At 42.9% G+C, this 15,006-nt stretch overlaps 1 protein-coding gene across 4 annotated transcripts in view; it reads left to right on the top strand.

Moving 5' to 3' along the window:
• The first annotated feature begins 2,196 nt into the window (after positions 1-2,196).
• LOC102306778 (MLLT6, PHD finger containing) overlaps positions 2,197-15,006 on the top strand; it is a 30,396-nt gene continuing 17,586 nt past the window's right edge. Inside the window, exons 1-7 of one of the 4 annotated variants that reach the window (XM_042219580.1) lie at positions 2,200-2,800; positions 3,822-3,901; positions 5,197-5,251; positions 5,372-5,481; positions 11,634-11,737; positions 12,907-13,000; positions 13,295-13,405. In XM_042219580.1, the coding sequence (XP_042075514.1) occupies positions 2,692-2,800; positions 3,822-3,901; positions 5,197-5,251; positions 5,372-5,481; positions 11,634-11,737; positions 12,907-13,000; positions 13,295-13,405 (663 nt within the window). In that variant the 5' untranslated portion in view covers positions 2,200-2,691. Of the gene's footprint in view, positions 2,801-3,821; positions 3,902-5,196; positions 5,252-5,371; positions 5,482-11,633; positions 11,738-12,906; positions 13,001-13,294; positions 13,406-15,006 lie in introns of all 4 variants that reach the window. The other 3 variants (XM_042219582.1, XM_014332634.2, XM_042219581.1) reach the window with 3 other exon arrangements.

The following is a 15,006-nucleotide window of genomic DNA, read 5'->3' as shown; positions in this document are numbered from 1 at the left end:
GTGTGTGTGTGTGTGTGTGTGTGTGTGTGTGTGTGTGTGTGTGTGTGTGAGGTCCCCTTTTCACCTTAAAGACAGAATTACTCAACCAGACGAGATAGGAGTCATAAAGCATCCATGACGCAAGACCAGTCAAAATGAGATGTTTTTGGTGACATCTGCTGACTGAATTACAGGAGTTAGTGTAAGTGGAAAGACAGCCAGTAAAGTTTGAGTCATTAAACCTCAGGGCGCTTCAGATGGACAAACTGGATTCTAATTTAAATTTCACATGTTTAGTACTTTTCAGTTTTGCTCCCATAGATCGGGGGCGTCATGCGTCTCGTTTTAGCTCATGGACCACAAAACAGCCCAATTTGATCTCAACTGGGTTAGACCGCAAACACTATTACATAACAACCTGCATGGAAAAAACCCACCCGTCTTTATTCTTTCTTTGAATAAAGTCTCCTGAGTCATCCATTCACAACAGCATTATAAACACACACGCACGAATCTTTAAAAAATGTGATTTCAGCTAAACACTCTTCAGTTTTTCCACAAATGGTGAGACTGCTGCCATTTTCAATTCGCTGATATTGATGGATCTCTAAGGGAAACCCGGAAAACACATAGAGATTTCTTAAATAGAAAATAAAGTTAGGGAAGCAAGGCTGAGATGAATATATTGGATGAAGGATGTTGAAGTAGAAGCTGTCAGGCAGGAGGAAAAAAGACCTCAGAGAAGATGTATGTAGGACATGTGAAGGGTTGGTATGACAGAAGAGGATGCTGGGAATAGATGATATATATGGTGACCTCTAATGAGCTCCGCCGAAGGAAAAAGTGTTTTATGTCTTTGTGATTCAAACTATTTTTTCTGAATCCAGGGTGTCACACTCATAAACAGCCCAGTTAGAGCTTGTAAAAGTTTCAAATACGCCTCCTCTTCTTCTTCCAGCTCCAATCCTACATATCAGGACATAAAACTAATCTCATCCTTAGCATGTCTTAAAATTAGATAAATATCACTTCTGATAAAGAACAACACATGACATTTCTGTGGAAACTAAGAATAGCACCCAGGTGCTTGTATGAACACCTGTGTTAAAGCAGATGTTTTAGATCATTCAGCCGTGTGTTAATTCAGTGCCAAAGAGGACAAACATCAGCAATGATCCATCAGTCTGGGAAGAGTTCGAAGACCATCTCCAAATAAATTGAAGTCCATCGTTCTAGAGTGAGAAACATTATTCGCAGATGACACCTGCCAGTCTTCCCAGTCTACATAATTCAATTTATAACTAAAATTCAGAGAGCTGTGTGTAATAACACCGTGTAATAATATGCTGTGCTGCTGTTCATCTGAGAGGTTTTTTATGTGTTGATATGTAAAACCTTGGAAATGAGGGTGTTAGCCCTCACACATCGCTGATGGTTCACACTGGTGGTTTGAAGGTGAGGTTTGTGCAAATCCCGTTTGTATGCTGCCTGTTTTAAATCTTTATGATTTAGTTGATGCACTAAACTGATAATGAACAAAGAAATGGAAAAATATTTGAAAGAAGCTGTTTGAAGTCAGAGAGAGAACGTATGAAAAGCAGGGTCGGTACCAATAACAGAAAGTAGATGCTTATCTGTCAAAGTGTTAAACTTGTGTAATAGTTGTGATGAGCTACAAACTGAGATGTGATTAGCGTTGTTTGTGTTTCTCTCTCTGTCTTTTTTTTTATTTCTATGTAATCAGATTTATTTAGTAATTAAATTGTCATTACTGTCATTATCCATTATTGTTATTATTTATTTATGTATTTATTTTGGTACTCGTTTTTAGTAAATAATAATTTTTAAAAAAGCAAATGAGCAAAAATAAAATGTTGTCATTACATTATGAATTTCAAATGGTACATTTATTTACTGAGCTCCTGTTTGTATTATACTTGACTTTTTACTTTGTCTTCTATTTTGTTATATGTAGGTTTGCGCTTATTGAGCTCCCCTTTTTTTAATGAAAGTTTATATTTTATTCTATTTAATTGAGCTCCTTTCTTTTGCGTGTTTTTTTCCCATTATGACCATTTTTGTCTTTTAATATTTTATGATATTGTGTTGACCTGTTTTGGCCGCTGTCACACGGGAATCTCGCATCTTTTGTTATCTTATTATTAATGTTTCATTATTTATTTTAGGTCCGGACGCCGGATGGTGAAATAGCTTGTAATTCCTGCTGTTAGCCACCCCCAAGATGTCCTGCAGATGGCGCTGTTGAGACGCGGTTGATGCCGGGCGCATACAGCGGTTTGGGCCGACGTGATGCGCGGGGTTCGTGTAAAGAACACAGTGGACCGGGGCAGGAGGCCGTGCGGGCGTCTGCTCCCCGGGTTCGTGGAAATCGAGTCGTCACTGCCTGAAAACACGCGCTGAAAAGGCGCTTCCTGCTCAACAATAACTTGCTACCTTTGCTGTGACTTTTACTCCGGCGAAGATCTGAGCATGCGCACTTATGTATGGGACGGGGAGGACATCACGGAAAATCTACTAGAAGCACCACAAACGCAGAGATTTCGGCTCTCCGCTGCACTAAAACTGCACGACGTGGGCGGCCCGTGACCATGCCTAGAGCGGCGTTAAGATGCGGGACGACCGCCTGACAGGCCTGGCCTGGGTCTGAGCCGTTGCCGGGAGGGGAAATCTATTTCTTCATATGGGAGCAGCATGCGGGAAATGGTCGGAGGTTGCTGCGTGTGTTCCGACGAGCGAGGCTGGGCTGAGAATCCGCTGGTGTACTGTGATGGACACGGCTGCAGCGTCGCCGTTCACCAAGGTAACATTAGCTGCTGTTAGCGTGTGATTCCCGGGCAGCCGGAGCGGCTCTAGCTTGCGGCCGGAGGCGTTGGTCCTCCCTGCCTACGTGCGTGTTCTGTGTTCGTGCGGGAGGGGCGGGTAGGTAAGCGTGCTGTTGTTGCTTCCTCTCCGCGCACTTGATTGATCGCGCAGGGCCGAGCGGCGTGACACCGAGCCCGGATGGCGCCTCGAGGTCCGTGCGTCGCGGACCGTGCGGCACGCTGCGACGCGTTCGCGAGGCCGTGTTCGTTCGGACAGCAGCGCATGTCCACTTGCTTTGTTGCATTCGAGCGATTTGAAGTGGGACCTCACGCAGGATGGCTACTCTGCGTGAGGATCAGCCCTCTGATCTCAGTGATGCTGTGACGGTGTTGGTGCACAAATGTGCCAAAAAGACAAAAAGAAATTTGTGCCCAAACTGAAAAAGTGCAGAAGATTCTGATCCAGAGAGGTGCTGATGCAGGAGGCTGATTTCAGGGCTGTCCCAGTCAAATTAAAGCTTCATGTCAAAGTGGAATGAAATAGGATTATAAAGTTAATCCGATCAGGATGACAGCAGCACCTCTCACCACTGACAGGGAGAGATGTTAAACTTAGAAAGAGAAACGTTAAAACATAAAATCAGTTTGAAATCATTTTCTATTCATCAGTTAAAGCATGATGGCTTTGCCAAGTGTCAAGTCAGTATTATCTTCAGTAGTATTCTTGGACAGGTACTGCCAGCTTTACTAGTATTTATTAAAGTATTTATAGAGCTTGGCAAGTCGTTTCAATCATAAAAAGTAAACTATTATTTCCAGAAAACGTGAAACTTTTAAACACTGTTAAAGGTACAAGTTGTTGACCCTCAGGCTGTTCAACATCTGTCCTGTGAATGAATGAATGACTCATTAAATGTGCATGTTTTCATTTGTACCTGTAGTTTACATTAAAAGACAGGTGTGTTACCGTGGGTCGTGCCGGTCCAGTTTGACACTCCCGTGCTTGTGTGTTTGTCGCAGCATGCTACGGCATCGTGCAGGTGCCAACTGGCCCGTGGTTCTGTCGGAAGTGTGAGTCACAGGAGCGGGCGGCACGTGTGGTGAGTACGCCAACACGAATGACACAATTTATTCATTCATTCCTGCTTCACCTTCACCTACAAGCAGTCTGCCTCAGGTGTACTGAGCCAGCTTGTCCCATACTGATGCCCTAAAGCTGAGTTAAACGAATAAGCTGGATTCCTCTGTGTTTATGTGTGAAGCAGCCTCAGGCATGATTTAAACATTGCTTTCCTACCTTTCTTAAGTAAAATCGAACATAAAAGAAACGTACACATTAACTGAAACTGTGTTTATTATTAAATAATAACTTTCAGTGAGGACTTTTTCTCCCTTCATGGTTTTTTTGGACTAGTCTGATTTTAGTCTATTCCTTTCAATTCATTTTTTTTCATATAACATCAACTCACAACACTTCCCACAGCAAGGTTCTTTATACTACACGGTAACAACCGTATAATATAAGAGCGAAAACCCCCACAGCTAACAGATGATCCTGTACGAGCAGCATTTGGCGACGGTGGGAAGGAAGAACTCCCTTTTGACAGGAACAGACCTCCAACAGAACCAGGCTCAGGGAGGGGCGGGGCCATCTGCCATGACCAGATGGGCTGGCGAGGGGAGAAAGAAGAAGATCGTAGAGGATAAAATAGAAACTGTCTTTGCATCTGCAAGAGTTAAGACGGATTTTAACTTTGATGTGTCACAATTATCAGCTCACTCTGGATTCTCCTGATTCTCCTTTTTACAGTCTGTGGACAGCAGACTGTTTGATTCCTTCTTTACATATATATAGACACCAAATAAGGGCAGGGCTTGTTAAAAAAGTGAGCAAAATCATAGGACACGACAACATGTTACTCTTAATTTTTCAATTCAATTCAGTTTTATTTATATGGCGCAAATCACAACAGCGGTCGCCTCAAGGTGCTCAGTACTCAAAGGTAAAGACCCAACAATAAAGCCTTGAGCCCACCTATCAGCTGTCCTCCTCCTGTGTGTGGAGGTGGTTACAGCTCACGTGCACATGCGCTGCCTGCAGAGTGGAGCTGAGTAGCGACAGATGAAGTGAACTATAAATTAAAAAGCTTGATGACAACACATTTGATTACAAGAAGCGCAAGAAAAGCCATAAACTGAGGCAGAGATATATAGAAAAGCTGATGTCATAGGTGCAAAATAAAGCCTCTGAACTGTTACTTCCTCTATATTATGTTAGCTTAGAACTGCATCGAATAGACTGACCCACTGTTTCCTGTATCTGCCCTAACGTTTGGAGTCCTGGTCAGACAGATATCCACTCCAACAAGCTCCGCTCTCTCCCGTGTCTCCTCAGAGGTGTGAGCTGTGTCCCCACAAAGATGGCGCCCTCAAGAGGACAGACAGCGGAGGTAAATATCATCATGTTCCCGCTCACTCTTCCCGAGGGCATAACCGAGTGCGCATTTCCACTCGAGTCATTCCGAGTCTTGTCGTGTCGTTGATCCGCTGCCAATCTCTCCTCCAATCAGGCTGGGCCCACGTCGTGTGCGCACTCTACATCCCCGAGGTGCAGTTCGCCAACGTCCTCACCATGGAGCCTATCATCCTGCAGTATGTCCCACACGAGAGATACAACAAGGTAGGGATGCACGCTGTTTGAGCGGGAAAGTTGGATTAGTCTACAGGAAGTTAGAGGCGCGAGAGAAAAGAGGAGCACAGAGAGATCAGATCCAGCCCCAAAGATAAGCTTCATCAAACAGGAAAGTTTGAAGCCTAATCTGAAAGTAGAACTAAGGGTTTACTTTGGAGTTTATTTGTTTGTTTGTTTGTTTGTTAGTTTGTTTGTGAGGGTGTGTTGTTGTTGTTGTGCTCTTATAAAGTGGTGACATTTCAATCCTTCGGTAAAATCGTTTTCTTGTTCATAACTCAAAAATGGCTGCGAACACATTCATCACACGGATTTTTACGTTGTTTGTACCTGCAGCTAAACAGGTAACAAAGAACTCTTCACACCGTACGACCCCAAACCAAGTGTCCTCCAAAGGAAACAATATATTCGTTCCATTTCTAAAATAATTATTCATCTTTAAGTCCTCTCTGACATCTTTTCCAATGCTTCAGCTCTGGCCACCTCTACTACTTCCACGATGCTAGTCTGGACCAGATGCTTAATCTCCCTGTCATCTCCCACTAAGTCTGTCTCATCGCCTAAAACAAATAGTCTTGGACTGCCTATGAATCCTTAGCATATCTTAATTTCACATAATCTAGTCCAGAACTCTTCAGGTAATAAAACTCGATAATTTTATTACCTGACTTTGAGGCATAGAGTGAATTTCTCCTTCTTATAGTTCACCAGCAGTTCAGTATTTCTTTTTATCCAAGTATAAATAAGGATATCTAAGAAGCTAAGAATAACAACAAAGTCTCATCATCCATCCCTTGATCATTTTCATTTTGCTAATAATATTTATATTAACAATCTCTTGTCTCATGTCAGACTTAAATCATCTCCCATGTTCTTCCTGAGATCTGGAAAACCTTCCTGAGCCAAGTTCTTGATCAGCAGAGAATAACACTTCATGACCTTTCCCAGCGTTCAAAACTATCTAAATGCTTAGAAACTGTAGGAGCTTCTGTATTGGGTCTGAACAGCCCTGATAGAAGACGACAGATCCAAGGTTTCCAAAATGGTGTAGAAGACGTCACAGAAAAGGTCATCCGGGGGGGCCACTCCCATTTCTTTCCGATCCTGCCAGTAAAACGAGGTCTTACCAAGCGCAGCTTCAGGTTCAGTCTGAGACTGAAAGGCACATTTAAATATGGGTCCAACTTAAACATCCAAGCCACTTTAATCCAGATTAGATCGAGATGAGCAGTGAATAAGACTGCAGATGACAGTGGGGCTAAAAGATGCTGCTCAGTGAAGGTGGGCTTCTCTCGGGGGAAGCGACTAAAGGGCCAGACGTCATAGTTAAATGCATAACATTAATACAAAGCAATCCCAGAGCCCCATCAGCATGTGTTTGCTGATTTAAAGATTTAAACGAGGTTTTTTTACCTCTGCATATGAAGTAATTTGTAATCCCCAAAGCTCCAATCTAAATTAATGGAGAGAAGAACTAATAATTTCCATTGTTACCAGGACCTAAAACCTGTATCACCAGGCAAATTTTAAATAAAACAAACAAACAAAAGTTTGTCAATAACCCAAAATAAGATTTAAAAGGTTTTCTGATACAGTTTGATTTAGGGTCTCCGGCTTCTCATCCAATCACAGAGAAAAATGTAAACACATCCTCTTACCTATGATAACGTGTAAAGCTGCACACCTGCACCGCACCCCTGAAACTGGCACAAGGTGACCCCACAAACCTGCGTTTGATAAACAAATACTTTAAACAGGTAGAAGAAGTCAGCACCAGTAATCAGTAATACTGAAAATCCTCAACAGTAAAATGTATAAATACACAGAAAGCTGCATCCGTGTTTACATATATGAAACGCTGCTAAACAGGTTATGCAACATGTGTCACACGGTGTGTCAGCAGTCATCAAAAACACAGAGAGTACTTTCAGAATGAGCAGTCACACAGAGGGAGAAGAGCAAAGTGTCATCTCCGTCCTCAGCACCAAGCTCGACGAGTCATGATGCAATGCAGCAGACGACACGTGGGAGACTGCACGACTGCTTTCCTCCTTAACGGGAAAACCAGTTTTGCTTCACATCCCCGTTCTTCTCTCCACCTACACGTCCTGTACTAACCCGGAGCTCAGCGTGGCAAGGTCACGCCTGTTCTCTGGAGGCTGCTGAAAGCCTTTCTGGGAAATGTGGGAGATTTCGAGCTGTAGTAGATGTGGCATGTTTAGTAAACAGCAAAGCACATTTACCATAAGTGCAAAGATTCAAAAATACCCTGAAGTGATTTGTGAAAGTAAAGTTTTTCTGGTTTTCACATCAAAAAGTATTTGATTTATGGAGTTTTGACTGATGATAGAAAAAGAACACGAAAAGCTTCTCATGGTTTGAACTTTTACCAATTAAAAAAATTTGAATAATTAAAAAATATTCTTCAATAAGCTTTAATTCAAGGATTAAAAAAAAAAATACATTTAATAATTTTAAATAGAAAATGAAAAACGTGTTAGATTGCCGAGCCGCTCTCCTGTTTTCGAAACTGTTACGCAAAGACAAACAGAATGCAGTCGAATCATTTACAGATTTAAAATTTAAAGCCCGGGTTTGAGAGACGACGTGCAGCGACAGCGTGCCGGATGCTGAGTCACACAGAAAGGTCATTTTGAATGTGAGGCCACCATTTTTAATTCTGACAGCTCATTTTCATTTCGTTTCATTCATACTTTTGGCATCTAAGTCAACTAAGTACTCCAAGATTATAGCAGAGTAAATATAAAGTGAAAACATAAAAGTTTGTCTTATACTTTTGAAGGCAAAACGTTTCCTCTGCTTATTACAAGCTCATGAAAGGAGCTTCTTTATCTGATCAGTCTTATTAGCTGACTGTTTCACACATTCAAAAAAAGCTTGAAAACATACTTAGAAGTTGTTTTCAGTATTTAGAAGTTAAAAAAGGTAAAAAAGAAACAATCAGGCTGTTACAAAGTTGCAGTTTTATTTATATACAAAGTAGTTGTACCTGTGATATCTGTCCCTGTTTGTCCGCTGATTAGTTAATGAATGGGTTAAATCGCTCTTTGCGGTATGTGAAAGATGTAAACTGTGATTGTGTGCTGATGTCACTCTGCACTGCTGTTTCATGCCTCACAGTTGTTACAGTGTTTCAGTAGTGATACATTAATAGCCCAAACAGTCGTCTGTTGTAGGAGTGTTGTCTCTGTGAACTACAATGTTTGCAGATGACACTGTGACCTGTAATGACTGTAGGGAGCTGTTGGAGGTGTGCAGTGGAGAGGAGAGGAATTAAAGATGGTGTGTGTGACTGAGAGGGGGGCGGGTGTAACGCTGAAGCTGCAAGGTAGCGAAGATGAGTCTAAAAGGGAACAGAAAGTGCAGGGAGGGTGGAGACTGGTGTCAGTGGTGCTTTTTGACATCTTCATCCTTTGTTGAATGAAGATGGATGTTTAAAGTGTTTTCTTTTTATATTGTTAAATATCTCTTACCACAGAAAGAGTGATGGTAGTTTTGCTTTACTCGGCTCAGGTTTGTTTTCTGTGTTCTTCATGTATAATTAATGAATGCTGCAGATCGGCTGTTAAGATTCAAAGATAAGAGGACGTGTCACACATAGACTCACGCTAGCTTTTGAAATTTTCTGCTAATGATGTTTTTCTTTCTTTTTTACTTTGCACACAAACAGTTTAACCACAGACTAGTTTCAGGCGGGTACAGCTTCAGCATGCATCAGCTCTCTGGTAACTTTACTCTCTTATTAGGGCTTCCCGATACTGGCAGAAACCATAATCGGGTCTTTTGGTCCGTATTGAGGATTACAGGAATATTACAGGATTACAGGAAGCCAGTTACTCACTGGCTTTGTGGATTCATTAAAAAGAATAAACTTGCCTTTGAAGTTAAATTATATTTTCAAATGGAAAATTGAGACAAAAGTAAAAGTGAAGGGATCTTTGGCCCTGTGCACCACCACAGTGGTGTATGTGATTAAAGTGCAGACCTCCATCTTCACATTAAGGGCTGTTGCAAATATTTTGCATGATTTTTTACACTTGGATGAAAGTGTGTAATCCGTGGACATCCTTGAGGTATTCTGCTAGGCCTTTACTGCAGCCACCTTCACTTGCTGCTTGCTTGTGGGTCTCTCTGCTTCAGTTTTACCTTCAGTAAATGGAAAGCTGCTCTGCTGGGTTAAGATCAGGTGGCTGACTTGGCCATCAAAGAATGACCCATTTCTTGAGTTGCTTTTGCATTTTGCTTTCTTTGCAAAGTGCTTTCTGAGCAGAGAGTGCAGCCCTGTACGCTTCACGAGTCACCCTGCTGCTTCTATCAGCAGTCACGTCATTAATAAACACCCGTGACCCGGTTCCACTGGCAGCCGTACGTGCCAGTGTCATAACACTGCCGCCATCGTGTTTGACAGATGATGTGATGTGCTTCAGATCATGAGCTGTTTCTCTCTTTCTGAGTTCTTTTCTCCTCCCATCGTTCTGGTACAAGTTCTTCTTGGTTTCATGTGTCCAAAGAATTTTTCCAGAACTGTGCCGGCTCTTTCAGATGTTTCCTGGGAAATTTAATCTGGCCTTCCTGCTCTTGACTTGGTCTGAAGTTTTAGTCTTCTGTGGTCTTTCAGGCTGTTTGGTGTTGCTGAGCTGGCCATTGCATTCCTGTTTTAATAAGAAAGCACCAGATTGTTGCTTTGACCACTCCTAAAGCTTTTGCTACCTCTTAGATAGGTTTATTTTTCAGGGCCTCCTTTACTTGCAGCCACGTTTCGCTGGATCAATGAACAGCTGCAACACTTGTAAATTTGTCATTTGTCCAATTAATTTTGATCCTCTGAAAATTGATGAATGTCAATAAAAATGTATGCAATTCCTCAAGAGCTTATGCAATACTTTTGTTAACTTCCTTGAATTAAAGAAGAAAGTCTGAACTTGTATCACATCTTGGTTGTTTGATTGCACAACACTGCAGTTGTTTTCAAAGTTACAAAAACTGTTCAGAAGACATCTGCAGTGTGTGCAGCAGAGCAAGCCTTTCAAAGCAAAGCACATTACAAAGAAATCAATATTTGATTCATGGACTGAGCATCTTGCATTGTGCGTCGTTTAGATGCTCTGTGTGTGTGTGTGTGCATGCCTGCATATAAATGTACATGTGTGAGTGTTTGAGGGCCCGGTTTCATATTACTGTGTCAGCTACAGTAAATTGCATGCAGCCTTCCCCCGTCAGGGCCATTCATTCAGACTTTGCTGCCCGCATTCCTAGACAACGTTACAATGGACACTGAAAACTCGAGAAGCCACTCTTCCTTTTACATGCCCGGTGCAGTTATGTCTCCGGCCTTTCATTGCACAGCAGACATCCTCTGAAGGGAAACAGAGAGCTGAGTAGGATATGGAGAGAAGGAGAAAGGGAGAGAAAAAGGTGAAACAGAGAGGGCCGAAGTGAAAAGGTAAAGAGCCTGCTGTTCCTTTGTCCCGCACCTGTTGCTAGGCCTCTTCTACCCCCCACCAGTCGGGCCTGCTCGCTGAGGAAAGCTGAACAAGAAGTACAAAAGCGGCGTGTGTGTTCGTGCATGCGATTGTTTGCTTTCGGGGGCTCGAGTGTGTATGCTTACATGTCTTTTGGAGACGGGCTGATATGAGTCTTTTGTCGTGTCAGCGTATGCTCCGTGGCACCCTGAAGTTCGTTAGAAACCACCTCACTTTGGTGCAAAGAAAAAGATTAACGGGAGGCTGAAAACTCCAAGCGTAGCGTCTGTTTCGAAGCAGATTCAGAGCAGTTTGCAGGCCGATCTGTGTCAACTTTCTTTACAACATCCCCAAACATCTGGTCAACAGTTTCTCTGTAGAAGCTGTGCTCTGTTTGAAAACCTCATCTGTTGTCTTGACAAGAAAAACTTCCTAATCATCTGCACTGCAGCTGCAGCTGGACTCGAGTCGAGGAGTGTTTCATCTCTGCTGCGCCGCAATCACAATAGTTCATTTTAATGGCCGTCAGACGGGACGGCTTGCTTTGCTCGTGCGACAGATGGAAAAGCAATCCGGCACCTGTTGTTGATAATAATAATGATGACTGATGTGTTTGAGTCCCTGCATCTCCTGTACTCTCCGTTTGTGCTCTTTCAACAGACTTGTTATATCTGCGAGGACCACGGGAGGGAGAGCAAGGCCGCCTGCGGCGCGTGCATGACCTGCAACAGACAGGGCTGCAGACAAGCGTTCCACGTCACCTGGTCAGTGTTAAATTGTGTGTGTGTGTGTGTGTGTGTGTGTGTCTATGTGAAAGTGTGGGGACATCAATATGAATGAACAGTGCGTGAGGACCGAGTGTGATAAGAAGCAGTTCAAGGGCAAAAACGTTTATTAAGGATTATTTTTAGTTAGCCGACTGTTCCCGTTAACCATGTTTAAACCTGGAAAAGAAACAACCTGAAAAAACTATGACGAAGTTTAAAAAAGAAATCATAAAAAGCAGCACTGTGTTATTTTCAATACGACCTAAAACTATCAGGTGAGACCATAAAGTCATCAGTAAAGTCTTTATTGAAGTCACAGATCAGGCGATCCACCGAGTAATCTCTTCATAGACTTTGCACCACTGGACTCTTTTTTTTGCAGGCTGAAGGGTCGCCCCCTGCTGGCCGTTAGAAAGAATGCAAGTTTAGGGCACATCTCCACTGGTGGCACTTTTTTTTGCTCAGCATATGATTAATATTGTGGGCAGGACTGTCATGGTTGGCAAACACCAAGGAGGTCCTAGCCTTTTTGGGCACTCAAGCTTCTTTCCACAGTCCAGAGAGATGCATATTAGCTGGTGACGCTAAATTGGCCATAGGAATGACGTGAGTGTGAATGGTCGTCTGTCAGCGTTAGCAACCCGTTCGCAGGGACCCCGCCTCACACCCTAACTTGGATATCATGAATGGGTGGTGATTACTTTGTGTGCTAATCGAAGCAGGTTAACGCTTGTCTTGTTTCCTGTGTCATATCATTTTTGAAAATAAGGCCAAGAATAGAAATGAAATTCTGTCTCCAATTGCCAAGATTGAATACGTGCTCATATGTAATGTGTATTTGGCTACAGCCTTAGTTTACTCACACAGACATTCTGGGCTACAGTTGGTTTTTCTTCATTTACAGTCTTTTACCTTTCATGCTGCTCATCTTGCTTTTTGCCTTTATTTTGTTTCCTGCTACAACAGAAAGATGATTTATTTAAAAGTAAATCCCGAGACACTGACAGGCTCAGATTTTAATGTGACATTCGATCAATCTGGCGACGATCGGTGACTGAAGCTCTCAGGTGACTCGGCCAGGTGTTGCCGTCTCAGTCCGTGCACGTGTGCTAACTTGGCTCTCGTGTTTCATCTCCTTTCCGACCCTCCGACACCCTGCGCTGTAGTGCTCAGATGGCTGGTCTGCTGTGTGAGGAGGAAGGACCAGAAGCTGATAACGTGAAGTATTGTGGCTACTGCAAGCATCACTACAACAAAATGGTAAAGAACACAATGACATTGTACCCCAGAAAAGCCTTTCTTACTGCACTGCACAGTTAACAGCTAACATGATTGATAAGGGCTTCTGTGCCCGGCTGTTTTTTTCCTCTAACTCAGCTCAAGGCAGCTAAATGATTCTTGGAATACGCCCAACCAAAATAAATAATTCAGGAGATAAACCTCCTGTTAAGTCATTGGAAGTGCTTGTAGAGAACCTTTTAAATGTCAAACTGTTGCTTTGAAATTAGCAGCTGTTAACTTTTTGTTTGCTGTTCCTTCTTTTGGACTTTACAGCAGAAGAAGTTGCGTTCTAGTGAAAATACAAGTAGCTCCTTCAGTCATTCCAGGGGGCGCTCCAGCTCTCCGTCACAGGAAAAACAGCACCACCACCACAGACAGAGGAAGGTAAGCACAGCTGTGGTCAGATCAGAAGGCAGTCTCCAGAGCTGAAAACTACCAAAAGCTGCAGTTCCTCTAATGTCCACTTGAGGCTGTTAAAAAAGGGACTCAGTCAGATGTAGGCGCTGGCTGTGGGCTGGGCCTCACCTCAGCTAACTAGAGCCGCTAACTAGACACCTGCTGACTATTTTTGTTCTGTTGGCATCTTTTGGTCGATGGCTGCCCTTCCCCGAGCTTACGTCACCCAGATGTTCCTTCCTGTTGAAAGGGCGTTTTTCCTCCCCACTATTGCCAAGTGCTTGCTCATAGGGGGTCATCTATTGCTGTGGTATTCCCTGTATTACTATAGGGTCTTTTTACAATATGAAGTGACTTTAGGTGACATGTTGTTGTGATTGTGATTAGACAGAAATCTTTTTGGAGCATTTTATTGAATTATCAGACAAATAATAAGGTTTTACTGTTTGGAACTGGGAAATGCTAGGATTTAATAATTTTGTAGCACTAATTAACAGGATTAACAGGATGTATTTGCGCAGTTTGTGTCTGCAGCTTGCTAATATAACTGTACACTACAAAACCAAAAGTAAGAGTTAAAAATAGACTTTGTCTATTCATCGTCAGATTAATAAGACCAGCCAGTCTGATCCAGACCAGCTTGGCACACAGACTCTTTTATTTTGAAACGATTGAATAACAGCTGAATTGGCAAAGAAGAAAAGGATGAATTTTAATGCATTTTCTTCCTGATAAAATCATCAAATAAGCAGAGAGCTAATTTAGATTTTATTGCATGGGCGTGAGCAAGCTGAGCTACACTGTGTAAGCACGCCTCACTGTCCTGCAGACATACACCAGACACACCCAGCTGTCCTACGCTTTCAACCTCACAGCTTCCATCTGTTGGCTCCTGGGGAACGTTCAGTCATCACTCCCGATTTCCGGGTGTCATCATTTCAGGCAGTGATAAGCTCGACCCCTTGACGTCAAACTCTAATCTGAATACAAACTGTGAGCTCAGAGAGATACCTGGAGGTACAGCCTGGCTAAACAAAAGCTAACGCATTTAGGCGTACCCTGCCTCTGGTCATAAAGACATAAAAGACATAAAAAGACATATTATAAAATACATCTCATGAAATAACATCATGATCTCTGTGTGCCATTACATCCTCTCAGCCTCAAACACTTGAAATCAAATAGGCCGGCATTCATGTAACACTTCTCTCGTCGTTTTGACCACTTAAAGCTCTCCACACTGCACGCCACATTTACCTCCTCCACACACATTCATACAGCGCTTTATTCTGTGCACTCGAATAAACAATTAACCTAACGTGCACTTCTCAGATGGGCCGAGTTAACTCTGTGAAGGTGCGGTGCTCACGTGCACGTGACCCCATCACACGCATGCAAAACTAAGCAGACAGGTGCACCTTCAAAGCCCCTGCAAGCTAACAGACTAGCTAGCAGAGAATTCAGCAGACAGGAAAGATAGTGCTGACGGCACACGGTTCCAGCTGAGCAGCTCTTTGTCAAGTGTAAAAAGAGACCCGCATATTTTTTCGCCACCAGACAATTCCGGTCTTCAAAGAATGTCATCGTTG

Source organism: Haplochromis burtoni, unplaced genomic scaffold (genome assembly GCF_018398535.1).
Source record: "Haplochromis burtoni strain Fernald_Lab_line unplaced genomic scaffold, NCSU_Asbu1 Contig_35, whole genome shotgun sequence".
In the NCBI taxonomy this organism is placed as follows: domain Eukaryota; kingdom Metazoa; phylum Chordata; class Actinopteri; order Cichliformes; family Cichlidae; genus Haplochromis; species Haplochromis burtoni.
The sequence above is the reverse complement of the archived record's forward strand: the minus strand, read 5'-3'. Positions and strand labels throughout refer to the sequence as shown.